Source organism: Triturus cristatus, chromosome 3_2 (assembly GCF_964204655.1).
Source record: "Triturus cristatus chromosome 3_2, aTriCri1.1, whole genome shotgun sequence".
NCBI classification, from domain to species: Eukaryota; Metazoa; Chordata; class Amphibia; order Caudata; family Salamandridae; genus Triturus; species Triturus cristatus.
Window position 1 is genome coordinate 89,940,150 of NC_140584.1, and position 15,755 is coordinate 89,955,904.

The 15,755-nt window shown below is 42.1% G+C and overlaps 1 protein-coding gene across 3 annotated transcripts in view; it reads left to right on the forward strand.

The window, feature by feature from the left end:
* Positions 1 to 15,755, forward strand: part of MYLK (myosin light chain kinase) — a 1,478,514-nt gene that overhangs the window by 432,234 nt on the left and 1,030,525 nt on the right. For 2 of the 3 annotated variants that reach the window (XM_085647311.1, XM_085647313.1), the window contains exon 3: positions 751 to 928. In XM_085647311.1, the coding sequence (XP_085503437.1) occupies positions 764 to 928 (165 nt within the window). In that variant the 5' untranslated portion in view covers positions 751 to 763. The remainder of the gene's footprint in view (positions 1 to 750; positions 929 to 15,755) is intronic. The other variant, XM_085647312.1, reaches the window with a different exon arrangement.

Genomic DNA, 15,755 nt, shown 5'->3' on the forward strand with positions numbered 1-15,755 from the left:
CTCAGGGACCCAACGTTTTTCTTAAAATCTCCCTCCTACCACATATCCCTGCAAATACCAAGGCGGCCTAGTGCTAATTACACTTTAAGACCCCTCCTTCTACCATCCTGCTCGCCGTCTCTCTTTATCTCACTTTTGTATGTTCTTTTTCATCCCTGCCTTCCCCCTTTGGTGCTATTTTCCTACCTTTCTGTTTTGCCTCTTTCTCCCTTCTCTGCCTTTCTCATTCTTGTGCTCTGCCAAAGTCGGACGATGAAAAATCGATCCCAGGCCCATAAGTAGGTACCCGTGCCAAACACCTGCGTCCACCCTAAAAAACATGAAGCACTGGGTGCACTGCAAAGTCTGGACGTGAGTTTTTATTGAACAGTCACTGGCGAAGTCATCACTTTTGCTAATTAGTTCATGCTGTGACCTTGAAGTATTATGCACATTTCCTTGTTGCTTCTGTAGTACTGAAAGAGTAAAATACCTACCGTGCCTTTTTTTCTCTTTAAACGACCTCATACCGACATTTCAAGATGTTGAAAGAATGGTGTGCAAAATCACTTTTTCCATAGACACATTTCTAATGCTAAGCCAATGAAAACAGCCTTTTTCTTTTATGGGTATTATTTTTCTATGCCAACTCGGCTATTTCAACCTTTTCTTTGGAGTCGAGTTCCCAGCTCAGGGAAAATAATTCACTGCAGAATGTGCTTCAAAATGTAGCATGCAGATGATATCAAATGCCTTTTTGTTTTTCACCAGCAGATAACTGAGGATGGGGGATCTCACGCTGGTCACCTCCGCCCGTATTTCTAAAGCATCCTTGAACTTGGACCACTCAAGCATTAACACAGTCATCCCTACTGACGCCCCAGCCTTCACACTTCCTCCCAGGAATATCCGAGTCGCCCTTGGGGGCACCGCGAGGTTTGATGGAAAGGTAAGGGAAATTTAATAATGCTTAAAAAAGGATAGGCATGACTATTTTTTTCATTTTTATCAGACTGTCCTAGCTTTTCACAATTGTTTATTAAGAGGAAGAATTTCCATTTTTTTGGGTTGCATTGAAATTGATTGACATTTACGAGCAACTGAGCTTAGTTGCTTTTAAGACTACATTCCATCTCCGGCCTCAAGCAAGATCAATTACAATTATGATTAGCGAACATCTTTGAGAAATGTCTGCCTTTGACAGGCAAAATATTTAAAGTAGTGCTGCCTTTAGATTATGACTTTCTAAACTTTTGTAAGGGATTACCAAATATCAAAAATGTGTCTTCGTTAGTGAGAATTTGCAAATTCAGAGCTTTTCCTTTTTTTAAGGGAAGAATCATGATGGGGTGCCTGCATGGCTCTTGGATGTGGCCCTCTCCGCAGAGTCACCCACAAACCTTTGGACTTCCCCCTTTCTGTTTTCTGAACCTATTTGTGTTGGCTTTTAGGGCTCTGGGCACTTTATCACTGTAACCAGTGCTTAGGCTAACTCCTTAAAGCATGGTAAAATTGGTTTTAATTCAAGTGGAACCTTTAATTCCCAACCTAGTAAAGTGGTACTACATGCACCCAGGGTCTGTACATTAAATACTACTAGTGGGCCTGCAACATTTGTTGTGCCACCCACTTAAGTGTTTTTTAAAGATCTCTCAGACCTGCCTTTGCAGACTGCGTTGAGCTTTAAACTGCCAATTACACCTTGCAAAATAAACCATTTGCCAACCCTAAAACTCCTTTTTTTTTTTAATACATATAGGTCACCCCTAGGGTAGACTTTGACCACCTATAGGGCAAGATGCATTGTATATAAAAACCTTTACCTGTATTTTAAAATTTTACATGTCCTGGTAGTAAAAAACTCCTACATTAATTTTTCACTACAGTGAGGCCTATCTCTCCCATAAGATAACATTGGATTATATTTAATAAGTGATTCCTTTTGTTTGGAAACAGGTAAAAATGTTTGGCCGCTAATAAATTGTAAGTTAAACCCCTTGTTAATGGTAAAGTTGAATTTTAGATTACAATTTTGAAAACGCCAGTTTTAAAAGTTTGGCATTTTTGTGTCCTAAACTTGGAGTCCCTCTAGAAGTTTCCACCTACCGTGGCCTGTTAATTTCTCCCTTATCAGGAATGCATACTGAGCCCAGATTGTGAAAAATAGGACCTGGGAGAGGGCTATCCTGCCAGAATGGGAGGGGCTGGAGCTGTTCCCTGCCTCGCTTATATTTCAAAGGAGCTGCTTCAGCACACTCAAAAAGAAACTGACATCAGGCTTTAGCTACCCAGACATCTTGGGAGCTTGGCAGGGAAGTAGTAAGTTACAGTACCATCTGTGGGGGAAAAACTCCAGAAGTTTCTTCCACTTCAAAGATGGCACCAGGTTTAAATAATGAATCCTCAGTCCAACTCTTCCGTACACTCTTGGACCTGTGGAAGACTATAGAAGGACTGCCTTGTACTCCAGAGCACTACCCGGCTGCTTGAGATATGCCTTGCTGCTTGAAGGAGAGACGAACATCTCCTTGAACCCAGGACTACCAGAAGAACTCCAAGGGTCAGTTGAATGAACATCTCTTCTGGGTTACTGGGACACAACAAGCTCCAGAGGCTTCCTTGCAGCTACCCAGCTGACCTGCTTCATATGGACCTGTAATTGAACCTGCACCTGGACCTTCATGAGCCCTGCTGGCCTCTGCTGTGCTAGAGTGTGCTCCTGATCCCCAAGAGATGCCTCTCTAGGTTCTAGACCCTTGGCTGGCATCAGTTGAGCTCCAACTGTGAAATCCTGAGGTCTGAGCTCTAGACTTTGAGAAGGTAACTTTTTCAACAGGGCTAACTTGTTCGCTGCACCTGTTCCGCACTCCCATTACAGTTGGCTTGAACTTTAATCAGTCTATTAGGATTTATAAAATGTGGCGAATCGCCCGAAAGGGTATCCATGCGCATGCAGGTCCACGAGGCTTAGTCGAAAAGCAAGGTCTTGAGGGCCATTTGCAATTCTGGTAGCGAGGTGATGATCTGGAGGCTGTTCCAGGTCTTTGCTGTGATGTGGGAGAAGGAGCATCCTCCACTTCTGCTTAGGAATATGCAGGGAGGATGGGCAAGTGAAAGGGATGTGGAGGGTAGTCTTCTCGATGGTTGGTGGAAGTTCAGGTGATGGTTTATGTAGGTGGGCCCTTGGGTGTGTAGAGCCTTGTGTGCACAGGTCAGTAGCTTGAATTGGCATCTCTTTCGTACGGGGATCCAGTGGAGTTTCCTGAGGTGGGGTGTGATGTGGGTTCGTCGGGGAAGGCAGAGGATGAATCTGGCTGCAGTGTTCTGTATGGTCTGAAGTCTCGGTAGAAGGTGTGCGGCGATTCCTATGTAGAGGGCATTGCCATAGTCCAGTCGACTGGTGATGAGGGTTTGTGTCTCATGTGTAGGGGTAGCCACTTGAAAATCTTACGTAGCATGCACAGAGTGAGGAAGCAGGTGGAGGAGATGGCGTTGATCAGTGATTTCATGCTGAAATGTGAATGAAGATTCTGAGTTGCTAGCATGGTTAGAGGGAGTGGGTGCGGGTCCTTCAGTCTGATGGCCACCAGGAGTCATTCCATGTGCTGCTGCTGTTGCCAAAGATCAGTACTTCTGCTTTTTCTATGCTCAATTGCAGGCAGTTGTTCTTCATCCAGTCAGCGATGTTTGTCATGCATCTGTAGAAGTTGGTTCTGGTGGAGGTGGGGTCATCTGTAAGTGAGAGGATGAGTTGGATATCGTCTGCGTGGGAAATTATGTTAAGACCACGGGATCTAACAGTGTTGGTCAGCTGGATCATATATGCATTGAAGAGCGTGGGGCTGAGGGGTGAGCCCCGGGGGACACCGCAAATGATCTATTTGGGTTCAGAGGTGAAAGGTGGATCCTCTGGGTTCTTCCAGTGAAGAAGGAGGTGATCCATCTGAGCGTGTCCCCCTAGATGCCGATGTGATGGAGTCTTTCGATCAGTGTATGGTGGGATATGGTGTTGAAGCCTTCCGAGAGGTGGAAGAGGATCAAAGCTGCTGTTTCTCCTTGGTCGCGAAGGGTTTGGATGTCATTGGTGGCTGTGATCAAGTTGGTTTTGGTGCTGTGATTGCCAAGGGAGCCAGATGAGAAGCTGGTTCTGCTCCAGACATGTCATGAGTTGTTTGTTCATGATATTTTCCAGTACCTTCACTGGGAATGGGAGCAGGGAGATTAGACAGTAATTTTCTGAGTTTGCTGGGGCCGTCGGAGGGTTTTCTTGACTAGTGGTATGACTTTGTTGTGTTTCCTGGTGTCGTGAAATGTTGCGATGGTGATAAAGGTGTTGAGTAGGGTGGTGAGTTCCTGGCCAATTTTTTGTTTTCCTAGGTTGAAGATATGGTGCGGGCATGGGTCTTTGGGAGCTCCCGAGTGGATGGATTTCATGGTGGAAGTGGAGTTTTGGGTTGAGAGTATGTTCAAGTTGGTCAGTGCATGGTTCGTGTTGGTTATGGTGGTGACATATCTGTTGAGGAAGTCCGTAGGTGTGGGCTGGGGTTCGATGTTTCTGCATATGATTGCAATCTTGTCATGGAGGAAGTGAGCGAGGTTGTCGCACAGCTCCTGTGAAGGTGTGATGCTGTTTTCGCTGGCAGCCAGGTTGGAGAATTCATTAACAATGTTAAAAAGTTCCTTGGTGTTGCTGGCGCTGGTTTCGATGCATGCAGCTATGGCTGTCTTCATTGTTGCCCTCAGCAGGTGGTGGTAGATGTTGAGGGAGGTCTTTATGTTAAAAAAAAACTTACAATTCACTCATTCCGTAAAGTAACTATAACGCATCATGAACTTCTAACTACCTCTTACATTACATTACTCATGACATGTAACATGGATAACATCCGTTGCAGCATCTGAAATAACATTATTGATAATAACGCTGTGCATGGAGAGGGGTGAGTTATAGTTACTTTAGGGCATGAGTTATAGTTGAGACAACGAGAACTGGTGAATTTCATTGCTTTAGTTAGTTTAACTGACATTTTCACCTAACTATAACGTTCCTTTACCTTTACTCTATATATATATATATATATATATATATATATATAATATTTTTCTTTTCACAGAAAAGTTTTTATAGTGTACACCTACCCAGGAACGTTGCAATTTCTTTACATAGATCAGATCAATTACATGCTGCAGCCCAGGTGACCATTCAGGAAGGCCCTTGATGAGACTACAGATGTGCTGAAGTGGAGAAGTGTGGCTCAATGGTTAGAGCGGCAGACCCTGATGCAGAGGTCTGGCCCGAGACCAGGGTTCAATTCCCGCTTCGGCGGGTCTTGGGCTTAATTTCCTCGGACCTGATGTTTCTCGCCTCGGTGCCTATTCTAATCATGGGTCCCACTCTGCAACTCTGGGCAATAGCTTGCTTAATCTCCACAACGGCCCCAACAGCACAGGGGATGCCTGGCCTCCACCTTGGGGGTGCCCAGGAGTGGACACTTCACAGGGAAAGCCAGGATGGGTTCCTCTGCGGTATAAGTACAGCGCCGGGACACCTCCGTTGGTAGGTAGCTGCGCGCTTTACAAATGCCAGATTATTTATTATTATTATTATTATGCTGAGACTCACAAAGTGGATATTGCATCAGTAAAATGTTTTGATGCAGACTATTGAATACAGTGAACAAAGCATGGTAAGCTATATACATATTTCACTCAACTCGAAATACGGTGAGACCAGACATCGTGGGTGTTGAGTAACAAAATAATGGTCTGGAGTTCATTCCAAGGGTCGGAGGTGAGGGAGCTAATCTTAGCTTGGAGAGCCGGTGCCAGAGGAGTGTGTCTGGTGTGGAGGGGAGGAACTGGCAGGACGGAACAACAGTCTGCCAAAATATGATCTAGTTGCAACTCTCTTGTGTCCATATTAGTTCTGAATGGAAAGTGCTGGAATTACGTACATTTATTTGTCAGAGTATCTCTGTATCTTGCAAATTATTTTTGTCGATTAACTTATTGTTTACACTGCGAGCACTTAAAGTACGCGTAATTTATCTACTGTTTATAATTAAATGTGGATATTTGTAAAGTATTTCATCTCATTCCAAGATTCCCCTTTTCTATGAGTTGCAGGAGTTCCAATTTAGGTTTTCCTTACTGGCCGTGACCCAACACTGTTTAAAGAATGCAGCTGCTTCGAGTGCTGTCCTTCAGCCCCTGGCTTGGCTTTCATCTGTTTCTGGGGTCCTTGGAGATACGCATCTTACGTGCCACATGTCTGCATGCCTCATTTGTTAGCCTTTCCGAGGGCGCAAACGTTAACTATGCAAATATCCAGGCTCCCGCAGATTTCGATCAGCTGTCTCTCCTGCCAGTATTACCACGTGTACCAACTCCACAGCTTTCCTGAAAAAAGTTGGTGCCAATGGGGCTGTTGCAAGCATAGAAAACGTTACTTTGTGGAGCCAGAGCCTCAGTGACGCGCTGCCATAAAACAAAAGTGGGGGAGGGGGAGGGGGCGGGGGACAGACGGGGGGAAGGGGAGGAAGGGACGGGCAAAATAATTTCATAGAAACATACCTTTCCTTATGCTGCAGCTGCCTCCGATGCCTGCTTCGGTGTTCTCCCAGCAGTCGCTGGGAAAACAAGTTCCCTACCCAATCCAGACCATGCTCTCATGCTATGAGAGCAGCACCAGGATTGGTCTGAGCAGCCTTCTCTGCCGCTCAGATAGTCCCTGGGAGCCTGCAGCTTTTCTACAACGTGGTTGTGAATACAGCTGGGTTGGAGAAATAGAAATGCACATGTCTGTTTGGCCGGCTTAAGACGGCCAGCCAAACTTGCATGCACATTTCTAAGTGCCCAGCACTACTGCCATCCCCACCCTACACGCATGCGTAAACCAGTCACACAAAAATAAAATGTTGTTTTATTATCATTTTATTTTCCTGTCACTGACTGACGAGTGGGGCGACACTCCTCCGCCATTACGGAGGAGCTGGCCCGGCAGAGGCTCTTAGAGAAGCATTGCATGGAAAGAATCTCCCCGGTCATTGCAATATAAAAGTAGGTTTATTTGCCCATAGTAGTTACCTAAACAATGTAGGATTTACAGCCAAGATATCTGAAATGGAGCGAATGCCCCTCGCCAATACAAGCTGACATGGGTGATTGGAACCAGGGATAATATGACGTGAGGAAATGTGTTTTTGGCCACCATTTTTTTAAAAATTGCGGTAGTCCCATTTTTACTGCCATAAATTGTAGTCTTTGCATTATAAACTGCAAGCAATAGCTCGAAAGAGAGAACTACGCTGAGGTTTAAGTCGTCTCTTTGCAATACCTGGTTACGGAAACTCAACAGTACCTTCATCCACTTGTGGTCTCCAGGTAGTGAGATGGGAGCATCGCTCATTATTTTTTGTCATCCCTACATCATACAAAATATAATAAAGGAGCGCACATATGCAAGCGCCTTACTATGAATCATGGCATACATGCTTCGCAGCATATGTCATTTGTAACATTTGTGCCCTGTATAATCAGAGTGGTTAAAATCGCTTGCTCGTGAGGAGCAAACTGGTGGGACTCACACTTCACATTGAGCTTGCATTAGCCCTTCCTTTCTCTCCATCATAGTATTCGTTTGCAATCTGCAAGTTCACATGCGCCTCTATATAGTCAATTAATGTGAATGTTTTGCCTACATCCTTAGCCCATGAAAGTATTCTGGAGTTAACTCTTTTTGAATGAAACAGGATCTCAAATTTAGAAGAGAGTACAAGGGGGTAGTCCTCCAAGGCTCAGCTTCTGTTTCAAAACTACTGCTGCTTAATGATATGCAAGAAAGGAGCCATCTTGATATCCCAGGCACGCCTGAAACCACAATGTTCACCCGCAGGCTCAAAAGAATGTGAATAACACCAATTCACACTTGATTCTTGACTATCCATTTGCTAGATGTTTGCACCCTCCTCCACTTCACCTTCCCTACCAAAACCCATGAATAGTTTGATGCGACTTGCCACACTGCGTGAGCATGTAGTTACATATATAAATAATAATCTAACTCCTATGACCCTCAGTCACCTTGATTATTTGTGGGATTCGAGGTCTCAATCTAGATGCATATCAGGACAGTTGAAGCCCCTTTGAATTGTATGGGGCGTATATTGGACCATTTTCTGCTCCTTTGTAGTCTCTTTTCATCTTTTTTTTGTACATTCTACAAAAGTACTCAAAATACTTTGCACTGATCCTGCCAGCATTACCAGTGACAGTTGTAGGTAGCCTTATGTGGAAAGATCCCAACTATTTTGCTACTTACACAATTTGGGTAGAAGTTCATATTTCTTTTAAGCTATCCCTCTTGAGGCCTACGTGTGTAGGTGGTGGACCTGCCTGAAACTGACTATTTTATGGGAGGCAACAGTCGGGAGACGAGTTGTCCAATGGCTGACGACTGATTTGAGGGCTTCAAAGGGGGTTAAAACCTTGAGTGCTTACATGACAAAAAAAGCAAAAGTGATAGTTGCTGGAACCTGAAAGCTGTGGAGTAATGTTGCCAGAATATTGTCTGACATAAATAGTATATCCCAAATATCATCTTCAAAATTCTAGCTCTATTAAAAGTAACAATAGAAATTCTACATCAGTGGGATGCTAGCTTTGTAACAAGGGCATGAGATTTGTCAGACAACATTTCTTTGTAAGATATTGTGATATGCACCCATCTAAATCAGACTAGTCCCCACCAATATGTTTGGAAGATTATTTCACAAACAATGGGTACAAGGTGCACAGTATTGTTTTGGAAGCATATGCTATATCGTGCATTAGATCTGCTTGTGAACCATAATATAAAAGACCTCAGATTGGGATTGTGTACACAGAGACTACGAAAGTTACCTTTATTCCTCCAATAGGTGTATGTTTTATCAAGAAATGAATGTTCCGGAATATCCTCTTAAGGCGTTGAGAGCCTGGAGTTTAATGATGACATAATTGTCAGTCCCTGAGATGGGAGGACCAATGGAATGTAGGTATGGTTGTACAAGATGAGTCAAGCACTTCTATGTGACATCTTGATGGCCATAATCGTCCAGCTGTAAAGCTGCAAAAAAAAGAGTAATAAGAATAGAAAAAGTTGATATCTGGGATTATTGAGTAGCGATAATTAAATGAAGAAAATGATTCAACAAATTGATGACTGCTCAGGGCCATAACTAAGAGAAACACAAGTTAAGTGTTTCCATTACTCTATTTGGGATATGGTACTGATGGAGCTGATCACAATTCTAAACTTTTGATATATGGAACCGCTGCATAAATCTGTTGTATAGCATTTTTGTGTGACAGAAAATTGTGAATCACTTAGGCAATTATGACATCATACAAAGGTGGATCACTTAAGTGGTTGGCCAGAGCTCTTGCACTGACATTCCAGTTTTGTCTTGGACCAGAGACTAAATAAGGTCCAACACATTAAAAAAAAAAAATCTTTGATTCTTGCTCATAGAACTTCAAGAGTATGTATACCTAATCAAAGAACTCATGACGTACGTGCCTTACAAAATGAATCCAAAAAGAACCTGACTGTCGAAGAACATGACTTGGACAAAAATTATCCTGTGCACATCTTCAAAGAAATTTGCCCCACTGGGCTGTTTGGGCATATCACCTCCCTTTTTCCCTGTTAGTTTGAGTGTGTGATCTATGCAGTGCCGCTGTAGACTCTCAGAATGACAGTAGAAAAAGCTTACACAACCAGTTCACGTCTTGGCAGGCAAGGAAAGCTTTCCAAGGCTCCTATGTGCAGTTTGTTTACCTAGAGCGTTGACAGGCTCTGCTTTCTTTGAGACGAGAAGCACCTTCAAGTGGGCCTCACAGCTCTTGAGAGATTGCTGCCAGTCAGCGCTCTTCCCAATTGCAAGGTCTTGCATCACACTTGCAGTGTGATTGATGGTGCACAACAAAACTCAGGCCTTGCGCTGTCAATCCCAAAGTAGAGTCTTAATGGATACTCTGCAATGTGGGAAGTTCAGAAAGAGGGTCTTCTGTGCCAAATTGTCCATGGACTCAGATATGTCAGCTGAGGTGGTCCTGAAGCAGAATATTGTTAGGGTAAGGGAAAGTTTAAAAACTTTTTTAAAGGTGGGTGCATGTGTGTGGGTGTGTGTGTGTGGGTGTGTGTGGGTGTGTGTGGGTGTTTGTGGGTGGGTGTGGGTGTGGGTGTGTGTGTGGATGAGTGAAGGAGATTAAGTAAGAGTAAGTGAGAAAGAATAAGAGTGAGGGTGTGTGTGTGAAGAGAGTGGGAGTGAGTGTCAATGAGTGAGAACATTAAAGAACCTGAATGAAATTGAGTGAGAAAATAGAGAGGGCATGTAAGAGCGAAAGGGTGAGAGAGACTTGTAGACAGAGTGCGTGAGTGAGTCTGCGATGGTCATGCAAATGTAGAGGCTGGCCTGGGAATGGCGGAGCGTGAGACCAGCACACTGGTACACTGAGGAGGCAATCTATTGATCATGAAATGCAGTAAAGAACCCATGAATATCATAGGAAGGATACAGTACTCCGAGTCGTACCACAGCAGGAGAACACATCGGCCTGGGAGCACCCAAGGAACTCGAGGGTTGAGCGGGCTGATGAGTAGAGGGTGTTATGAAGGTGAAAAAGTCAGTGAAGCAACTGAGGGCAGCCTGGTACATGAAGAGCTAGGCAAGCTCTGAATTCCAAAGGTCTAAGGAGTATTAGGAGACTAGAACATAAGAGGCTGTCCAGCATTGTCTGAGAATGGACAGCGAAGCACAGTGGGAAGGAGGGGCCCAAGGAATGTACAAATGCACCATCAAGGATATGAAGGGTGAGTGGAGGGAGATGGTGCAGAGGAGATTTTGCGGGAATAAAGAACATTTGGTTGAGTTTCACGAGGCCGAAGAGTGCAGGAGAGAGGGGGTTTAGCAAAATTGCACAGAGGAGAAAAGGCTGTTAGGGGCTCAAAGAACCACATGGCTTGTAGAAACAAGGGAGTGAGATCTCAAGAAACTGAGGAAGTGGGTTATGAGCGACCTGAAGAGCACAGGTGTTTAGGGGAATGTTAAGTGCTAAAGGAATGATGATGCGATGTGCAGCTTGGAGGATGTGAGGCCCTAGGAGCACTGAAAGGGCATATGCTTTCCTTAATCATTATCCAATATGGTACCAGCAAAGTAATTTAAGACAGCAATTGAAAGCAGGCTCTATATCATCCTATTCCATCACTCTGCTAAGCACTTCCACCCAATTAATGAGAAGATCACTACTTTGGTCACTTAACATGGCACCAAATACTACCCAGATAGACCCACAACAAGTACAATACACTTCCACCCAAACTCTTCTCCACCTTGTGGCATGCTATCTGTTGGGTAATGAGGCATTATACAAATGTAATTATAATTACAATCTGATCCCTAGGCCTGGTTAATTAGAACAGGCACCAATGTTTGTGTTTTTTAATTGAACATGTACTGAAGTCGCACCTCCTACACAGGGTGAAGCATTTGTTCTGGCATATTGGTTGTAACTTTTAGCATTTTAGGGCAGCTCATGTAATTGGTGCTTATTCACACCATTTTGAGGTCGGTCATGGAACAGTGTTGCACACCGTGACCAAACACTGGCACATTGATGGCAATTGTTGGCTTATTGAGGCGATCCCAGAGAGGGTGGTCCTTAGTCGGACACTTGCTATACAGGTAGCCGCATCATAATAGTGGTAAATCTTGGCATATTATGCCCATCCATGGCATGAGTTGGTGATTTATGGCAGTTTATCAATGCCATCTGAGGACTTGAAGGAAACAATGAAATTATGTAAATGATAGATTCATGTTGGGGCACTGAGCCAGAATCTAGCAAAAATTGAAAGCTGATATTTCAAGCTAAATATAGTGTTTTCCTGAAAATAAGCTTTTTATGGTTTAATCTATTGTACACACAATGTTTGGTTGAAAACTGGTTGTACTTTTACACAAAGGCAAGCTAGTGACAACATTATTGAACTTTAAATATCTCAAGGACTTAGTTGAGCAGTAATCAATACCACTGACTGCGCCCTGTTGAATGAGCCTGTAAAATTTGTTTAGCTTTTCTACTAGTGCCTGAAATTGCAAAATCTGAGTGTTTTTTTCATGGTGACCAGTTTCAAGTAGATTACCAGCGATACCATTAGATGGAAAATGTGCTTGGAAGGGACAGGATGGAAAAATGAAAGCAAATTAAGATTTTTGGATTGATGTGAAGGTAAATGTAAAATCCATTATTTTGCCATAATTTTCTAAAAATTATCTTAGTGCAAGTGAACCTACAAAACTCTGAGTGAGTCAGGCTTAATAGGCACACAATTAAATTACTGGAAAATTGCATGAGTGATATTTAGGAGCTTATGCTTTTAAGTACATTTAAGTGCAAAATGCCCTTTAAAAATACACAACTTGTCCTTTTTTCTCAAATATTTTGGGATGGAGAATTCTTCGGAACCCCTTGTTGGCAGATGAGCTCATGTGCCTCATCCAGTCTTTAAAATGTGTGGAAAAATGTTATGCTCCACCACTTTCAAAGAACACTAGCCTCCGCTGTAAACAGCATGGACATCTCTATTTAAAACAATGAAATAGCTGGTTAGTATCTCACAAACCATACAAGACGATTGATCGCTATTGCACTCACTGTAGGAAAAATTTGTATATTAAGACATTGGAGAACACCACAATGACCTACATATGATGAATGGCTTATTGAAATGTATAAAATGGCATCATATGAAAAGCTAATTTATAGATTGCAGGACAATGTTGGAACTTTCCTCCAAATTTGGAACCCCTTTCTAGCTAATAAATGTTCTATTTCTGGTAATATTTCAGATTTTTCTTCCAATTAGGAACTACAATAAGGGAATTACTTCTGTTTTCATTTCCTTATTAATTCATTACCATCATTATTTATATTCATGCTGTTGATGTTATCATTAGGACTGTTGATGCTTTAGCCAGTAACACGGTTATTTGAATTAGGATTTACTGTTCACCTTTTTGAAATAATTGAGTTAGTGGGAATATCTTCACTTGAAATATTATATTTGTATGATATTATCGCTACTATCTTCCAACTATCTATAATACATGGTTTACTACATATTGTATACTATCTTTATCATCTCCTCCCTAGTCTACCTTTCCTATTTCTTCCTTTCCAGGTTTTAGGAGTACCTCAACTATTGTATCTTTTGATAGCTGTATTATCTTTTTTTTTATATTTAAAAATCTGAGGAGGAAACATTTCATAGTAATTTAATGTGTGGCCATAATTTGATTTGTTTATACTGATTTTTTTAATGTATTTGTTATAAACTAACATGTACTTCTCAATAAACATTTACCCCAAAAAAGAAATAGCTGTTTAGTAATTCAAGGCTTAACTTATGTGATTATGTCCAGGAAATGTTTCTAGAACATTGCAAAGTAAAGGACTCCAAAGTTGAGAGAGAGAAATAAACATATTTTCCACAAACAATCAGACCCCAATAGTGTATATTACAATCTGAAGCATAAGTGAATGTTTATATATTTATTTTATTTGACCATTTATTTTGAGTAACTGGATTGATGCTTTGATGACATTATATTGCAACCGAGAATTTGGGATTGCATTTAGATATGATTAGAGAAAGCAAACATTAAGAAATATAGATCTAGTAAGAGTTCATGGTTGTACTACGAGTCGTTTGCGTCTGAGTAGGATTTAGATTAAGAACTGTCTGAAAGGCGAGCCTTGTGCTGCTAACAGGAGATTAAAGGTGATTTCAGGCTTATGACAGTGAGGCAACAAATTCTATTTTGACCTGACTTCCCCATCATCCCTGCTCTAGCTGTTCTGAGTTTAGGCAGTTCTAGAAGAACAGTTTTCTGACTTCCATGGCTTCTTCTATGCCCAAGAGATGGGTTTGATCCACTTTTTAAGGAGCTGTGTTTTATTGATGTGCAATTAGACAGCAAAGTTTGAATATGATTCAAACTTTGCTGTCTAATTGCACATCAATTCTGGCTGTGATGGGTACCAAGTGGATGTTTCAAAATGTGGAGCTAAGGTGGTCAGTTCTACTTACATAGCGATCCAATCTTCTAGCCAAGTTTAGAAAAGCGTAGAGTGGAGGGATAGAGGTTTGTGGAGATTCTATTAAGACAGCATTTTAGAAGTCAATCATTGAGACAACTAGAGTATGAACTGTAATTTTCAGATGATTAATGAGGTATTGGGTTGTTTTCAGGGTATGTAGGTGGAAGTTAGCAGATTTTAATCACATTTGTGGTGGGAGGGATTATTGTGAGGTTTTATTCCAGGATGATTTGGCTGGAGGTGTAAGCGTGGATGGGAACCCTCCAATTTCAAATAATATAAAACATGAGCGTCAAATTTGTTCTTGGAGGAAATGAAATATTAGAGTTCTCTCACATCAGTGCTTGTAATCAGGAGACGCAGTTTGTTTGGGTGAATTTGTTTTAAATGCTTGTTGTTTCTAAATACAGTTGAGTATCCTCTGCAATTCGATACAGAGTTGGACCTGAGCCATCTATTAGTATTATTGCAAGATCTATGTATAGATTGAATAAAGTCGGAGGTAGGATTGATCCCTGTGGGATACCACAAAGAATTTTGGAAGTGTTTGAGGTGTGGTCTCTGATAGGGATGTATTGGTCAAGAAAGATTTGAACCAGAATATGATCATGTCGAGGATGCCCATGCTTGGCTCAAGTATTTGAAGTAATGTTCACAGACTTACTTTGCCAAAGGGGGCTGATGGGTCTAGAAGCACTAGTTGAGTATCACATCATTATTTTTGCAGTTTTTAATTCACTGATCTGAAATTGTAATTTCAAAGTGGTAAAACAAAAACTTGTGTTTACCATGGGCAGCAACTATTGAAACTGCAAAGGTGCGGATGGGAACCACATTCCACCCTTTTCGACCCACTCCAATGACATCACATGGTTGACCTCTTGCAACACCCTTCGCTTCCTAAAGGCCTTTACTTTGCTGGCGAAATGCAAGGCATGGGTTGTAAATGGGGATTAAATTCCTCCTCGCCTTCTGTAATGCTGCTGCATTCATGACTGCTAAGACATGTGGAACAAGGTAAGTTCAGGTGCACTAAAGTAGATAACTCCACCCCCCTCCCCAACACCACCACCACCCTGTAACCTGTCCTTGATGCCTTGCTGATTCCAAGTAGGTATGTACAAACAGCAGTGCTGTTGAAAAAGATGCAGGACTAAAAATATTAATCCAAAACTTCCCCTAGGTTGTGCTGATGGACACATGCATTTTTTAAATCTCCCCCAGCATACATTTTCATGTCGGTGGTCACTCAGCATAGGTTTGTGAGCTGAACTTTTTTGGCTGAAGAAAAAAGGGTGGAATTAAATCAATTGGCACCACATGTGTTCCAGAACATACGTTACCACTAAAACTGATGTGATGCAAAACATCTGGACAAGCCTGACACAGCAGCAAGTAATATAAGTATGTAGACATAGACCACTGCTAACAAGGACACCCACAACTTGGAGTGTGCAACATTTTGCATCCGTCATTTAGCACAATATTTTTACATGAAATGTGTCCTTTTATCAAATTTTTATGCAAGCATATATTTTTCTCTAAAAAGATAGTGTAAAAAACAGAATTGAGGTGAAAAGCAGCCACATGTTTTCTTGTTGTATTTAATGTTCCAGAGCTATAATTTT